Raw genomic sequence first — 15,908 nt, forward strand, 5'->3', positions numbered from 1 at the left:
CGGCCGCACCCCCGCCCGGCCGCACTGCCCCGGCCAGCTCACCGGCCCCGCACCCGCCGCGCACAGCAGCGGCCGCAGCCCCGCCGCGCGGAGCCCTAGGAGCCGCGCCGCCGCCGCCATCGCCCCGCCCGCTCACTTCCGGGCCCTGGAGGCGTGTGCTTCCCGGGCGTCGCTTGGCCCCGCCCCCGCCCCGCCCCGCCCCGCCCCACGTGGTTCCGGCGAAGGTCGGCGCCCAGCTCCGCGCGCAGAGCCATGAGCGAGCTGCCGGCAGACGTGCGCGCCTTTCTGCGCGAGCACCCGAGCCTGCGGCTGGAGCCCGGCGCCTGCAAGGTGGGAGCGGGGCGGGGGTGGGGTGCGGGAACCCCACGGCGGGCCCCGAGACCCCCAGCGCCCGGACCCCGTGACCGCGCCGCGCTCCCGCCCGCAGGTGCGGTGCGCTCTGACTGGGCACGAGCTGCCTTGTCGCCTGCCCGAGCTCCAGGTCTACACCCGCGGCAAGAAGTACCGGCGGCTGGTCCGCGCCTCCCCGGCCTTCGACTACACCGAGTTCGAGCCGCACATCGTACCCAGCACCAAGAACCCGTACGTGGCCAGGCCGGGGCGGGGCGGCCGGGAACTGCCGGGCAGGCCGGGGGAGGGACAGTTCCTAGTGCTGAGTCTGGCCGGAACTGGGTAGACTCCGGAGCCCCGACCCCTCTCCGCAGAGTGAGCGCTCCTCAGAGATGCGGCCAGTTTGGCAGCGCCCACCCTCCCGTTTGATAGGAGACCTGAGATGCAGGGGGCAGTTCTGGAGCTGTGAGCCACCTGGGACCCCAAGTGAGATCCCCGTCTTGCTCATGTCTGTATGTGGGCGTGTTCAGTCGCTCAGTCGTGTCCGACTCTTTGCGACTCGTGGGCTGCAGTGCACCAGGCTTTTCTGTCCTTCACCATCTCCTGGAGTTTGCTCAAATTCATGTCCATTGAGTCGGTGATGCTAGCTAACCATCTCATCCTCTGTCATCCCCTTCTCCCCTTGCTCTGAATCTTTTCCAACTTAAGGGTCTTTTCCATTGAGTCGGCTCTTCGCATCAGGTGGCCACAGTATTGGAGCTTCAGCTTCAGCATCAGTCCTTCCAGTGAATATTCAGAGTTGATTCCCTTTGGAAGTGACTGGTTTGATTTTGTTGTAGCAGGGACTCTCAAAGGTCCTCTCCAGAATCACAATTCAAAAGCATCCGTTCTTCCGCACTCAGCTTACTTTATGGTCCAGCTCTCACATTCATACATGACTGCTGGATGGTAGTACATTACAGTGGTACCATCTGGATATCTGAAGTTGATATTTCGTTTTCTTTTTGTAAACACAAGGTTTGCCACCTGGGCCTGTGTGCTTCGTAGAGGGTTGGCGCGCTTGTGCTTTGTGACCTGAGGTTCTGAAGGTGGCCATTTTCCTTCTTTAGTTTAAAGGAGAGCTTTGATTTAGCCGAGAGGGCACGGTTGACAGTAGTAGTCAAGATGAAGGGGGTGGCAGACAGTCGCGCTGCCCAGCCCTTTGTGAAGCAGTGGTCCACATGCCTCTCCTGCTCAGCAGTCAGGGGAGGCTGGCCAGGCTGTCTGGGCCTGTTTTCTGGGTGGACAGTGAGGCTGTCTGGAGGAGTGGCAGGCTGCAGTTGCTTGGAAGCTTGGAAGAATCCTGATGCCTAAGCCACACGGCAGACCTCCCCCATCAGCCTCTCTAGGGGTGATTCTAAGACGTGGCCATGGTACACAGCTGTGGATCTGGACCCTGGCTTGTGAACTGTCCCTTAGGCACCAGCTGTTCTGCAAACTCACCCTGAGACACATCAACAAGTGCCCGGAGCACGTGCTGAGGCACACCCAGGGCCGGCGGTACCAGAGGGCGCTGCGCAAGTGTGAGTAGCCTTGGCGGACGTGGGTGTCTGGGTGCCTGCGTGCTCTCCCCAGGACCAGCACCCCTAGAAGGCAGAAGCGGCAGCCTGGTCAGCCTTTGGTGGCCCTTGGTGGGTGCGCCAGGCCCGGTCCCAGCACGGTGAGGAGAGGGTGATGGTAGGGGCAGCACAGGGTGGGCAGCAGACCCCAGAGTGGCGCAGGCGAGGTCAAGTGCTCCGAAGAAGATGGCGCTGAGCCAGGTGGGCCTGCCTGATGCAGGAGGCTCTCTCAGGGCTTCTCTTCAGACAGGATTTGAGGGGCTGCGGGGAGAGTGCTCAGCTCGGCCAGGGGGGCAGTTCTGTAGGACGGCTACTGTGCCACCAGGCAGGTGGGGACAAGACCAGAGGGTCTTGGCAGCTTTGGATGGGAGTGCACTGGAGGCTTAGAGCCGGGCCTTTATGGAGCTCACCGTCCCGGGAGGGGTCCCAGCTGCTGTGCTTGAGGGGGACTTCAGTCTCCGGGTGGCAGGCTGGCGTGGCTTCCTGGAAACTGGCTGGAGCCGAAGGAATGGGTGCTCCAGGCCGGTTCGGTCTCCACTGTCCTGCCCCTGGCCCGCACCCCCACGCACCTGGCCGCAGTCCCAGGAGGAGCCGAGCTGAAGGCTCTCCTGACGTTTCCCTGGGGAGGAGGGTGGCAGGGCCCAGGCCGAGCCCAGCTGTGTGCCGGGGGACCATGGGGAGACGCGAGGGAGCCGGTCTGTCTTGCAGATGAGGAGTGTCAGGAGCAGGGCGTGGAGTTCGTGCCGGCCTGCCTCCTGCACAAGAGGAGGAGGAGGGAAGACCAGGACGGTGATGGGCCGCCACATCCTAGAGAAGCCTTCTGGGAACCCCCGTCCAGCGATGATGGCGCCGCCCCGAGCGACAGTGATGATAGCATGACAGACCTGTACCCGCGTAAGCTAGAGCGGCCCCCCAGCCCGGCCTCGGGATTCGATCACAGCTGCCCCCGCGGATTCCATCAGCAAGCAGCTCCCTCCCGCTGTGTGTCCGCTTCTGGTCCCGGGCCTGGCTGACCCCTCGGCACAGGTGGTACACTTGACCTCAGACAGCCCAAACCTCTACCCCTTGCAGCTGAGCTGTTCACCAAGAAGGACCCGGAAGCGACTGGGCCTGGGGACAGCACTGACGACTTTCTGACCGAGGACGAGGACGAGAAGCCAAGATGTCCCCAAGAGCCGGGCCCTGAAGACGGCAGGGCCCTGGGAGCGGGCCAGGAGCGTGTCCTCAAGCGCAGGAAGGTAGTGCTGGCCCCCGGGCTGCCAGCGCGGCAGCAGCTTCGTATAGCCGTGGGTTTCAGCTTTAGAAAAAAATCAGAAACTTTTTTTTTTTTTCCACAGCTGAAATTTCAAGCCAGCAGTATACAAGACAGGCGCTGGTGGGGCTGCTCAGTGGGGGTGGGGCTGCTTCCTGGTCTGCGCAGAAGGGGCTGCACGGAGCAGGCTCAGGGCCCTGGGTCTAAGGCAGGGCGTCCAGAGAGCAGCGCAGGGACTTCGAGGAGGGGACTTGATCAGAGCCCCCGGAACCTCTGAGACTGGGGCAGGAAAGAAGTTCCATCAGTGACGTAGCACTGGGCTGGTAGAGGGTGGGGCAGGACTGCGATTGGGGTCCGAGTGCTGCCTTTTAACTGCCCGGCCGAGTTGCCACGGAAGCCGCAGGCAGAAAGCTGCCCAGGGGTTCCCACTAAAGTCCCTTCCTCCCTTTGAGCTGGGGTTGGGAGGCAGGCTCACAGCACCCCGGTATCACATCCGAATGCCCCCGCTGACGGGAATTCTCTGTTTGTGCCACAGAAGCGATCCAGCTCCTTGAAAAAGAAGTTCAAAAGTCACCACCGCAAACCTAAGAGCTTCAGCTCTTTTAAACAGTCAGGTTGATGAAAGGTCGCTGGGGAAAACACATCTTGAGAGAATTCTGAAAGTCCTCGGAAGCTGCCCGCCAGGGTCCCCACTGGTCCAGTTCCCAAGACCTGCTCCACGCACTCCTCGTTTGCTGCCGCTGCCTGCACGGCTGGGGTCTGACCCCACACCCAGGGAGCGGCAGGGACCCCGAAGGAAGACCTCCGACTGGACGCGGTCTCCGGCGACGCCTGGAGGGGGCACCCAGGGAGGGCCCTGGCCAAGCCCCACCTGGCTGGAGGACACCAGAGGACCACACTGCATACAACAAATGCCATTATTTATTTGGACGTGTCTCCAAAAATCAAAATGTTTTCAAACACAACTAAGATATAAAATACAGCATGAGATTTATACCTATTTCCCACAGAGAGCAAAAAAAAGTGTGTTTCAGAAATTCTTTTTGCTAAAACCAACTTAGTAGGTCCTTTTTCCTCTTCTTACATAAGCATCCACCCCTGCCCTGAGCACTAGCCCACTCAGGGACAGGGGAAGTGGGCTGGGGACCACCATAGAGGCAGTCTCAGTTTTTGCAAACTAAAAACTGTACCCCGCCAGAAACAATGCCACAGGCAGCTGTGGCCTAGCCAAGCGGGCTGTCCCTGGGGCCGGGAGGCTGGGTTAACTGGGTGGGCATGTGCTGAAAGAGCACCCTGCCCAGACTGAGACAGAGTCAGAACCCCCTTCATGTGGGAGCACCCCAGGGACGGAAGTAGAAAGTCCTCCATCCTTATAAATATGCGGGGAGTAGGGAAGTGGGCTCCTGGGGGTGGTGTATAAGGAGCCTCTGAAGTGGGGGGCTCGGGGTGGGGGGGGGGGGAACACGGGTGGTGCTGGAAAGGTGGCGATGGCTCCCCTTGGGTTAGCTGGGTCCAGACTGTAGGGAAGGTTCTAGCAGCTCTAGTGGGTAAGAGCCAGCCTCCCCCTGTCCTGTGAAGCTGGCCAGGGGCTCAAGTGGGTCGGGGTGGGGGGGTTGCTCCCCTCACCCTGGCTCGACACAAAGGTCCGTGTGGATCCGGGTTCAGGACTGGCCCCGGGGAAGGCCCTTGGATCAGGCTCGCACCCCCAGCAGATGAATCCAGAGAAGATGGGGCCCGCTCCAAGGCAAGGCTTGTGAGACCTTGGAAGGCCTGGCCCCCAGGAGGATACGGGGGCTGCCGTCACCTCGTGGCCTCTGCTACCAGGTGGAGGAGCGAAGAACAGTGAGAAGACCTCACAGCCCCACCCCCAAGAAGAGAAACACAGTATAAGGCAATGTTAGAAAACTTTAAATACAGGATCAAGATCCAATCGGTAAGGCATCACAAATCGTAAAAAGTAACTGGGGCTGCATTCAGCATAGCAAATAGACAATCTGAGCAAGCAGCGGCCTCGTGAGGGCAGGGAGCAAGCGGGCCGGGGGCACCGGGCAGTGGGGCGCCGGCCGCAGCTCTGGGACAGGTCGGCCTGAGGTAACTGGTCTGAGCGCCCGCTCCGGCCCAGCCCTGCCCACAGTGGCGGCTGCTCCCCATCTGGGCACTGATGAGGCCCACACGTGCTGCCAGGCCTGGGCTCCGGCCCCTGCGGGCTCCGGGTGGCCTTTGAGGGCCTTGTCCCCGCCATGAGCCCCTCGCACTCCCAGGCATCACCCTGTGGAAACTGCACCGACCCCGGCTGCTTCTCTGAGGAATGCCCTGGCCGTAAACCGCAGCTTCAGCCCCTGCTCTAATACTGCCGTATTCTTGGGGTCTGGGGTTTCTCTAAACGCTCTCACTGGCCCTATAACAGGATCACAGCGCAGGGCGGAGCCCACGGGGAAGGCACTGGTGCCGGCCTAAACCAGTGTGTTGATGTTGGGCTGGGCCACCCCGAATCATTGAGTAGTTTTAGCTAAAAAGGTAAACTTCAAAAAAAAAAAAAAAGAGGGAGACTGCTTTGAATGATACACAAATGTATCTGCTCACAGTACAGCTTCAAGGTCCCCCACCCCAAAAAAGAAAAAAAGTTGGGCCGATGGGCCACAGCCAAGCAAGATCCTCACTCCAACAAGCCACGGCCCTGCCCCGGGGCAGGGGGCGCTGGCCTCGGCCGGCCGGCTCCGCACAGTCAGATGCCAGGCTGTGGGTCCATAGCAGGTTTAGCCATTAATGATCAGGTGTCTGCAAATAAAGTTCTCAAAACATCTGTGCCTTTACCAGGGGAGGGAAGGGAAGAGGGTACAGGAGATGCTGGCAGTTACTCAAATCCACCCTGAACCAGTCCTCGACGGCCGTGGGTCCCAGCCAGGCAGGGAGGACTCCGTTACCATTCTTTCTTCTTCTCGTCCATGGACACACCCCCTGGGCCCAGGGCCACCACCAGGAGCAAGCCTCCGATCACCGACATGGTCTGGAAGAAGTCGTACTTGAGGAAGTCGTGCATGGGCTTATAGACAGGAATGGTCCAGAAGGCGTTGAAGTACACGTTGATGGCAAACAGCCAGACGACAAGAGTCAAGGCGGCCAGCTTGGTTTTGAAGCCGACGGCCACCAAAATCATCAGCGCCGTGCCCACAATGTTCTGAAGGATCTGCACGGGTCGAAAGGCATGGAACGAGAGTGAATGTGAAGAAGAGACGTGTCCTGCTTGATACACAGGCCAGTTCCAGCTGCCCACGTCCCTGTAGGCTCCGCGCCAGGGTGGAGTAACGGGGCGTGCTGAGAGCCAGCATCACAAGCAGGCGCTACTGCGGGGAGGGTAGCAGATGGCCGCCCGGACGGAGAGAGGTCTGCGGTTCACAGGCAGGGTTAGTAGTGGGACTCGCTTAGTGGGACTCGCTCACGGCTGACCCTAGGGGCCCTGTTAGCTGGGACCACACTCCCCCGAGCTGCTCAGGACCAACCGATCCCTGCCCCCAGCGCCAGGAGCCCTCCTGAGGACCCTGCCCAGCCAGGGCCTCAGCTCTATGAGCTCCTAGGGCCAAGGATGAAGCCTTCGCCTCTGCAGCCCCAACCCCTGGCGTGCAAACAGTACACGCTGCAGGCGGGCGTGCCTGAAGGAAAGAGAAGCAGGTGTGCGTGCTGTGAGCCTGCACCCCCAGCTGGAGGGGCCCTGCGGTGAGGCCAGGGCAGCTTCCTGGCGCCGGGAACTCAGCAGTGTCAGGGACCATTCTGACGGCCCCTCGGCAGTGTGCAGCGCACAGGGGAGGGGCAGCGCCCTTCCAGAAGGTTGGGGATCAACCGGGGGAGACGTACCGAGAAGAAACTGGCGTCAAAGTGGAGCAGCGTCATGAACATCAGGACCAGCAGGACTCGGCCTCCGAGCTGCATGTACTGCTTGGGGGAGCTCTCGCGCATGGTGGGGACGCCCGCGAACATGCTCTTGCCTTCGGATCGGGACTCAGCCAGCAGCAGCAGCAAGCCTCCTCCCAGGGCCAGGTTCCTGCGGGACACACCCCCGAAGCGGTCGCTCAGGCCCCCCGGCCCTGCCAGTGCCGGGCGGACTGGGTCGGAGGCCCCAGCAGGAAGGGGACCCCGCTGACCCCCGTGGACAGGACCGGAGACACAGATGCGTCTGCACCCACCGTGGGGCCCGAGCCAGGCTCTCCTGCTGACCAGCACTCCCCCTGGACCCATGAGCCCTCATGAGACATGGTGGTTCTCACCTGTGTTTTCGGGGTTTGGAGATGGGGAAGAAAAGTCCTCACCAACGTCCACTACAGAGTCTAAGAAGCATGGTTTTGACCCAGAAAAACTCACTTCAACCAACAGCTACTGACTTTAGAGACACGAGGAGATACACTAGTTACCAACCAGAAGATACCTACCTCATAAGAAACTTCAAGTCCCATAAAATGCTGTAGGCGATCGTCTGAGGAAAGAGGAAAGAGCGTTTTCAGTCTCAGTGTTTCCAGACAAATTTCTGTTTCTACAGAATAAACAGCATCAGGCAATTCTTCCAACATACGTGAGAAACCTAAATATAAGACAGACAAAACCCTTTCGGGACATCAACAGCCCCAAACTCAGCAACAGGCTCAGCGTCCCTTGGGGTGGGTGGTGGCCTGGACCTGTCAACAAGGCCCTGCTTCCTCAGAGCTGGGCCCAGACAGTTCTGGAGGACATGGCGGCTCCAAGACCCGACGCAGATGAACTGTGAGCTAAGCGTTTCACGAGTAGCTGCGTGTCCTCTGTGAAGTAGAGAGCCCTGTGACCTGCTGCCTTGACACAGGAGCTCGGGGAAGCGGCCAACGGTGGAAGCGGAGCTTGGCCCCAAGCGGGCTGAAGGCGAGTGGGGCCGAGTCCTCACGGCCTCTGTCCCCGGGGCTCAGCTCTAAGCAGGGCGAGAGGAGGGAGACCCGCTTACCTGCAGTGCGATGATGCCAAAGAGCCCGAAGCAGGCGTACTGCACGAAGTTCCTGCTCAGCACCAGGATGCAGCCAGCTGCAAGGAGGCCGAGGTCAGCGCTGCGGCCCCTCCCCTGGCTGCTGGCGCCACGGCAGCCCAGCCACCCGCCCGAGCAAAAAGCAGCCTCTGGGGGGGATGGCCTCTACCTATCAACAGCCCTGGTCCAGAAAGTGGACTCCTGGCTAGAGTCGCCGTGTGTTACAGGCAGCCCTGCTGGGAGCTGCAGCCCCGTCCTGGCCCCGGAGGACAGGGGACGGCCGGTGGGAGCTGGGCCCAAAGCCCGCGCGGCCGCACCGGCGTCCAAGGCCCGCCCTTCTACGTTTGCCACTGGCATCCTCTCCAGACCCTGGGTTCGGGGTGCCTCGGCTCCTCACTGGCCGCCCCCTAGCCCCCTGCACCTCCTGCTCCGGGCACTGAGCCGAGGACCGCAAAGAAATGCGGCCAGGACCAGAGACAGAGCAGCCAGCCGAGGGCCGGCAGGGCTTGCTCCCAGGCTGCTGCCCAGGAGACCCACGGGGGCACGGGTGCCACTCACTCAGCTGTCCGAGCAGGTTGAGGAAGACAAAGGAGGAGGCCAGCAGGTAGCCGCAGCTCCAGGTGCTGTCGATGTAGTCGCGCTGCTCACTCCACTGGAACCACATGCGGATGCCGTCCTCCAGGAACGTGCTGATCAGGCAGAGGCGGGCCACGTGCGGCAGGTACTGCTTTGTGACGCGCAGGAACTGCAGGGCCGGGAAAGCCATGGTGAGGGGCCGCGGGACTGGGTGGGGGGAGGCCTGGCAGCCGCTCCCAGCACTGCCCAGGGGGCGGGGGGGCGGATCCGGGCACCCTGCCTGGAGGAGAGGGAGACCTCAGGCCGGCCCCCGACCTCCTCCTCTGTGATTTCAGCCAGTGTGTGCGTGTCAACTACAGTCATCACACGTGGAACTGCTGCAGGACAGCACGTCCACCTCAGTCAAGGGCGTGGGAAGCCAGACTGGCCCACGACAGACTCAGCGGGCCCTCGGCGAAACCCTGGCCCGGGTCTCTCCACCGCAGTACCGCTGCCCCGGCTCGCGCCCAGGGTCTGTCGCGGGGTGTCCACAAAGACCGTGAGAGCCTGCCTGGCCTCACTACCCTCGAGCTGCTGGGACAGCCCCGCCCCCACGGTGACAGAAACGCCTGCAGACACAGCCGCCTCCTGCCCCGCGCCAGCCAGGCCGTTCACGATGGCTGACTAAGGAACACGCACGAAACCGAGGCACGAACGTCATTCAGGTGAACCGCACGCACTTGCTCCTCCCAAGCACTCAAAGCAGAGGAACAAAGGGAAAGACACCCTGTGATACGGTAACAGCAGGAACTGGGGAGAAAGATCGGGTGCCCGCCCACGTGACTCGTGTGTCAGCAGCCAGAGTCCGAAGGGCACCCGTGAATCTGACCCCTCGAAGGGACACTGAGTGTCACAGCCTCTCAGGCTGGGTAACCTGCTGCTGGAATAGAAGGTGTGCCTGGGAGCGTTTCTTCCGTTTTGGTGTTTTGAAAAGCTGACTGAACGTCCTAGGCGCTGCTAAAGCCGTCCACCATGGTTAGCAAGCCGCCAGCTGTTTAGACCAACCTTTAGTTGTCAGTTCTGGCTTAGTCAGCACAGAGACGCCTCCCCTCCCCCGGGCTCTGGGCCACAGCAGCCTGGCCTGAGGACAGAGGGGGAGCCTAGGCCCCGAGGTGTCACTTCTGCACACATCTGCTTGGCCCCTGACGCCCATGGAATTGCGCCAGAGTCCCAGTGAGAGAGGGAGGCGAGCAGGCGGGCCCGGGGCCGAGGCTGACGGCTGGTGCGCCCACCCTGGCTCTGACCCCCTGACGGCCAGCACACTGTGGACAAGCTGAGTGGATGCTTTGGTGGGGGCAGGGGTTCTCTACTATCTTACAAAGTGAGGACCACTGGGTTAATAGTTGTGAAGATTCTTTCCAACCTTAATGAGAAGAGGAAAAAAGAAGACAGTGGACCTTGTCTTTAAAAGGGAAAAAAAAAAGAGGTCCCAAATATACCTACATGAACTCTGGAGTCCACGTAGGGAAGAAGCACTTCAGATCAGGAGCTGTGGGAACAGCAGAGGCCACACCCCCTCCCGTTTCTGCCTCAGGGCCTGAATCAAAACGCCCAGCAATGGGGTAATCACCCAGCCCGGTAGGCCCAGCCACCAGCCAAGAAGCCCTGGCGACAACACAGGCCTCAGCAGAGTGTTGAAACCTGGGGAAAGCCGTATGAGGCTGGCACAGCCCGCCGGGGGGGTGCTGTGCGGACTGTGAACCCCAGGCTGGGGCCAACTCGCCTCCACTGGCCCCTAAACCACAAGATGGAGGCTGTGTTTAAAGCCTCCACGACACGTCTGCGCTCTTAATTTGAGTGTCTGGGTCAAGGGGATTAGAGAGCGGCAGAGAAGTTCTCTTCCGACGGGTAATTCAGTCCTTCCTCCGAGTGCAGACATGCCAGGACAGACAGCTCTCGAGCTGAAAACACCGCAAGGCTTCAGGGGTCTGTGCTCTGAGCGAAGCACATCTCCGTGACAAAGAACCCGCCTGCCAGCGCAGGAGGTGTGGGTCCTGGGCTAGAAAGATCCCCTGGAGGAGGAAAGGCAGCCCACCCACCCCAGTATCCTTGCCTGGGAAACCCCATGGTCAGAGGAGCCTGGAGGGCTACAGCCCATGGGGCCACAAAGGACTGGGCGTGACTCAGCAGCTAAACAACAAGGTGGGCTGGCTCGGGGCTATCCACAAGCCAGGCCGGCCCAGAGCCTCTCTGAGGCCAGCCACCCTCTAGCGAGCACCTGCTCGGACTGAACACGGAGGGAGGTGGCGGGGGGACGGCGTGGGAGCAGAACCGACGTGAGCCTCGCCTGCACACGCTATGCTCTCAGCACCTGGCCCCTGGGCCCACGCGGTGCTGCTGCAGACAGCAGCAGAAAGAGGAGCCCCTAAGGCAGGCACCCAGAGGCCGCCCGGCCAGTGCTCACGCTAAGCTGGCCTCCTGCACACACCATGGGCCCCGAGGCCAGGGGCTGACTGCAGCTCATGCACCCACAGTGGTCACAGGCAGTGCACGCCCTGCGCCCAGACAGAGGATCACGAGGGGAAGGCCGAAGGAGACGCTGAGTGGGCAGGGCCTGCAGGACAAGGGACCGGGTCTCTCAGCCTCTGGGGGGCAGGCCTTTCGCAGGAAGCTCACGGTCAAGCATGGCATATGGATCCTAAGCAGGACCCCATCTGAGGGCTCACCTACAGAGCTAAGGTTTCTGTACAAGGGGCTGTGGTTTCCCAGCAGCAGGGATTCAAGCAGCAGTTGTATCCAACCTGGGACGTGGCTCTGGGACACGGCCATCACGTCACACAGCCACCCGCAGCTCCCACAGAACACGGGGAAACCTACTCTCTCTCAGTATTCAGGACAAAAGGGACTTGAGGAAAGCAGGCTGCCATTCCTGGTTCATGAGAACTTGCAGGCAGAGGCAAGAGGCAGGTCAGGCTTCCGTGCACCGAGAACTGGGGCTACCCTTCTCCAGGGCCGCTCCGAGCCTGCACACCCCAGAAGATTAGAGCCTGCGGCCAGTGACCTCTGGCCCAGCAGGCTGAGTCAGGGCTGGTACCTGAGCCCGGTGACTCACAGGGGCACATCCACCAGGGCCCTCGGACCCCCAGTGAGTCTCCCCGAGTGCTCTGTAAAGCCACGCAGCACCTGGAGGTCCGAGAAGAGGCGCTGCTCGGCCCTGGCCTAGAGAGAGGGCCCGGCTTCCCCACCGAAAACCCACATGGGACACAGCGCCACAGCAAGGAGCAGTGCCAGGCTGCTCGGGGCCTTCCGGGAGAGGCCCCGCCACCCCCGCGCCTGCGCCTCCACCCTGCTCCCCAAGAGGCAGGGAGGCAGGGTGCCTTCTCAGAACCTCCTGTCTGAGGTCGGAGCAGGGGACGGTGAGTCAGCCGGCTCCTCTCTGCCCTCTCCCCGCTCCTTTTTGGTGTAAGGCCGGAAGCCCTTGTGGGGGAGGGATGGCAAAGGAACAGGAGGAGAGCACAGAGAAGCCACCCAGCGCTGTCCCGAACCCTACCCACCCCGGTGGCTCCACACGGGGCAAAGGCACAGCCCTGAGACCCGGGGGCCATGGAGGCCCGGCTCAGTGTCCCGCAAGGGCCATCCCCCGCTCCCCAGTGCTTGACCAGAGGCCAAAGGGAGCTCCTGGAGGTGCGAGCCCCCAGCACTGGCTCTGTCCTGCCAGGGGACAGGTGGAAATACCAAAGGCCACACGGAAAGCAAGGCCTCAGGCGGCTTATCTGTCACCTTGGTGACGCAGCCCATTAAGTGCTAACACTCCTATTTACTGGGGCAAATGTGCTTGGGAGTCCCAGCTGCAGGGGACGGGCGTCATTTTGGATTGCTGAATTCATTAGTCTCTGGCCCCTTCAGACCCAGGCTCAGATGGCTTCCGAATGCCAGCTTCCGCAGACAGCTCTCTCAGCACTTTCTCCAGCAGGAGGACGCTGTCCCTGCCACCCAGGGCAAGGAGCCTGGTGCCAAAGAGGCAGCTGAGCCTGCTGGCCGCAAGGAGCCAGACCACTCACCCACACTCGTGCCTCTGCAGACCTGAAGGTCGCAGCGTGCCGACTCCATGTGGCAGGCCACCACGTGCCACTCAAGACCACACAGACCACCCCACCCCCGCCCCGCTCTGCATCTGAAGATGGAAGCACTGTGGCCCGAGCTCCCGGGACCCTCGGGCAACACAAGGAGTGTACACGGACGACCGGGCCCCATGCCGGAGCGTCGAAGATTCCGGATTACCGTCGTAGCTCTCAGGGGACACGTGGCCCTTCTGAGACCCTGCTCACTTCTGGCTGACTTTCTGTCCCTTCATTTTTGCTTCTGTTTTCTGAAGATGAGGTTAGAAAAGACAGGTATGTCGTGCTTATACTTACTAGTCACATCAGTGACTTTCACGACATTTCCCCAATCCCTTCAAGCGAGATCACTGTCATCTTAAGAGCCGGGACTTTCTGCTCCTTTGCTGTTGGCAGCTGTTCTAACACTATGTGAATCAATGTCAGAAAACAAAAGTGCCAGCCCAGCCTGGCCGGAGTCTGTCCACAGGAAGCCATCGCTTTTGCTCTGCACCCCATCACCCATCCACGCCTCTCGCTCACACCAGGCCGGGTGGCAGAAGCAGCTCCTAACTTCGGTGGTAACAGCACGGCCCGGCCTTGCCCTCCCACGGAAGGGGATGGAGGTGTCTGCGAGCAGATGTCACCCCCAAGGTGGGCTCTGGCCCTCAAAAACTGACCGCAGGAGCCTGCCCTGCCCGGCAGACGTGGCCTTGCTTTTCCAGACCTTAGGCAGCGTGCTCTCGTGCAGAAAAACCCCAAGCCTGAGAAGCATGTTGCGTGTGATACTGGGCTTTGCCCGGGGCTGTGGCCCCAGGCCCCAGGCGCCTCAGCAGTGAAACCGTACAGGTTGATCCTGTGTGCCCCTCCAGGGCCTTTCCAGTTCCAAGATTCTGCTTCTTTCATTTAATGCAAACGAAATGCATGGAGGAAAAAAAAAGAAAGGATTACGTAAAGAGTCTGATTTTTTTTTTTTTTTTTTTTGGCAAGAGGAGGGTTTATCATTTGATAGTTGGCAGCAACTTGAGTGGAGACATTTTATCTAGATTCAGTTATGAAATTCAGTTGCAAAACCGGGGTTGTTCCGGGCTGCAGAGAGTGTACGAGGCTCTCACGGCTACCAGGGCTGAATTGAGCCGTCTTCTTAGGTGGCGGCTACTTGGGGAAACAAAACTGGGTCACTAAAATCATGTCAATGAAAGCGGACAAAGTCGGCTGGCTTGGTTTTTGAGAGCTTTCTATACAAATTGTTTTTGCAAGGGATACAATTTTTAGGTTGTAAACACAAAATCGTGAGCTGAGGGAAAAACATTTCTTCAAGTTGACCGTTTTAGCCCCACAGTTTTATAACACAAGCAGCTCGCAAGAAAGTGGGGCTCCGAGAACCCAACGGGGAGGCCACGCTAGAGAGGTCTCATCCGTCAGGGGAGCAACAGGAAATCTTGTTCACCGATAACTGATTAGAAAACAGCTCACTTAACTATCGTTTAAAAATCTCTCTCACACACATACACCTTCCAGTGAGTCCAGCCTTGGAGTACGATGAATTATAACCACCCCCATAAAAACAGAAACTTAAACCTCACTACTTTTAACTCTGACAAAGCCACACACCCATTAAGTAAACCAAAGAGAGCATGGCGGCTGGGCCAGCTGCAGCTCTTCCTATAGGTCTGTAGACATAACGGGACACTTTCAGAAGCAAGAGGCACACGGCTCAAGAATCACCGCCGCGGTCTCCGGGCCACGCTTGGTCGAAGGAGACCTCGGGAGAGCTCTGTCCCCTTTGCAGGACCTGGTTCTGTTCGTCTAGTTTCCGAACACCTTTAGCAGTGACTCAGTGGCTGGTTTCAAGGGCTCGCTTCCCTGTTGCTAGGAATGCCACCTGGACACTCCTGGACTCGCGAACAGGAAGGTAGGCGTCCCCCTCCCCCTAGCTGTATGTACAGACAGATACCCATTCATTTCATCGCGGGGCAGAGTCCAGACAGGGAAGGAAGATGGAAGGGAAGGGTCAAAGGGACCCCATGAACCCAAGACGTCTGGGACAGAGCAAAGAAACAGTGCCGTGGCTTTCTGCAGCGGGGGTGCCAACCAGGGCGCCCCCTTTTCCACCGGGAGGACCCCCTCAGGCCTCCAATCTGACCAAACCCCCTGTTCAGGATCCGCCCCCTAAGAGTGCCCAGTGGAAGGACAACCGTGCAGGGACCACCCAGAGGTGCAGAAGGGCGAGGACGCTCCCCAAGCATTTCGCATCCCACCCCGGGGCCTCGGGAGGCCGGGGGGGACGTCTAGGACCAGCCGGGCCGGATCAGGGAGGGAGGACAGGCCCACAGAGCTGGGCGCCCGAAGCCCGGGCCCGGGGAAGACACCCAGGGCGCCCCGACGCGCAGGCGGCGCCAGGGCGGGCTGGGCCCCCGAGGCCGAGTTTGGGGGTGCCCCCGGCGCGGGCAGGCGGCGAGCCCGGGAGGCAGGGCCCCGGCTGGGGGAGGGGGAGCGAGCCCGGCGGGGGCATCGGGAGGGGCCCGGCCCAGGCCTCGGGGCGGCCCGGGGGCCGGGGGCCGGCTCCGCGGGGCACGGGCGGGGCCCGGAGGCAACCAGGCCGGGGGCCCAACAGGAGGGCCGGGGAGGGGGGGCGCCCCGGGCGGACGGGCCCGCAGGCCGCACCTGGTCGGCGAAGTCCTCGGCCGTGCCCATCAGGTCGTTCTGGCCCATGGCGGCGGCGGGAGGCTCGGCTGGCTGGCTGGCTGGCTCGCTCGCTCCCTCGGCGCTCGGCCCGTCGGCGCCAGCGCCCGCTGCGGCCTCCACAGGAAGTACCCAGCGGCCGGCCTCGCTCCGCGTCCGCGGCTCCAGCGGCTGCCACGTAGGCCAAGCCTTAAAGGGGCCGCGCCGCAGGGCCCGCCCCGGCCGCGCCTTAAAGGGGACGCTCGCGGCCCACCGCACCCAGGCCCCGCCCTCCCCGCCGCGTTCAGGCCCCGCCCTCCCCGCGCGAGGCCCCGCCCCTGAGGGCCGGCCTGCCGAAAGGACGCTGCAGCCGGCGCTGTTCAGGCAGGGAGAGCCCGGGTCGGCAAGCGAGCTCCCGGGGGCTGATGGGT

At 61.4% G+C, this 15,908-nt stretch overlaps 2 protein-coding genes across 2 annotated transcripts; one reads left to right on the top strand and one right to left on the bottom strand.

Moving 5' to 3' along the window:
• Positions 209 to 5,721, top strand: SURF2 (surfeit 2). The gene is made up of 6 exons (XM_018056147.1): positions 209 to 330; positions 428 to 582; positions 1,789 to 1,892; positions 2,637 to 2,822; positions 3,000 to 3,166; positions 3,716 to 5,721. The coding sequence occupies exons 1-6, from the start codon at positions 253 to 255 to the stop codon at positions 3,797 to 3,799; spliced, it is 774 nt and encodes a 257-aa protein (XP_017911636.1). The 5' UTR covers positions 209 to 252; the 3' UTR covers positions 3,800 to 5,721.
• SURF4 (surfeit 4) lies at positions 4,084 to 15,685 on the bottom strand. The gene is made up of 6 exons (XM_018056145.1): positions 15,481 to 15,685; positions 8,720 to 8,906; positions 8,144 to 8,220; positions 7,605 to 7,648; positions 7,033 to 7,219; positions 4,084 to 6,367 (listed from the first exon to the last, which is right to left on the bottom strand). Exons 1-6 carry the CDS (start codon positions 15,526 to 15,528, stop codon positions 6,101 to 6,103), a joined length of 810 nt encoding a protein of 269 aa, XP_017911634.1. The 5' UTR covers positions 15,529 to 15,685; the 3' UTR covers positions 4,084 to 6,100.

Source organism: Capra hircus, chromosome 11 (assembly GCF_001704415.2).
Source record: "Capra hircus breed San Clemente chromosome 11, ASM170441v1, whole genome shotgun sequence".
Taxonomy (NCBI): domain Eukaryota; kingdom Metazoa; phylum Chordata; class Mammalia; order Artiodactyla; family Bovidae; genus Capra; species Capra hircus.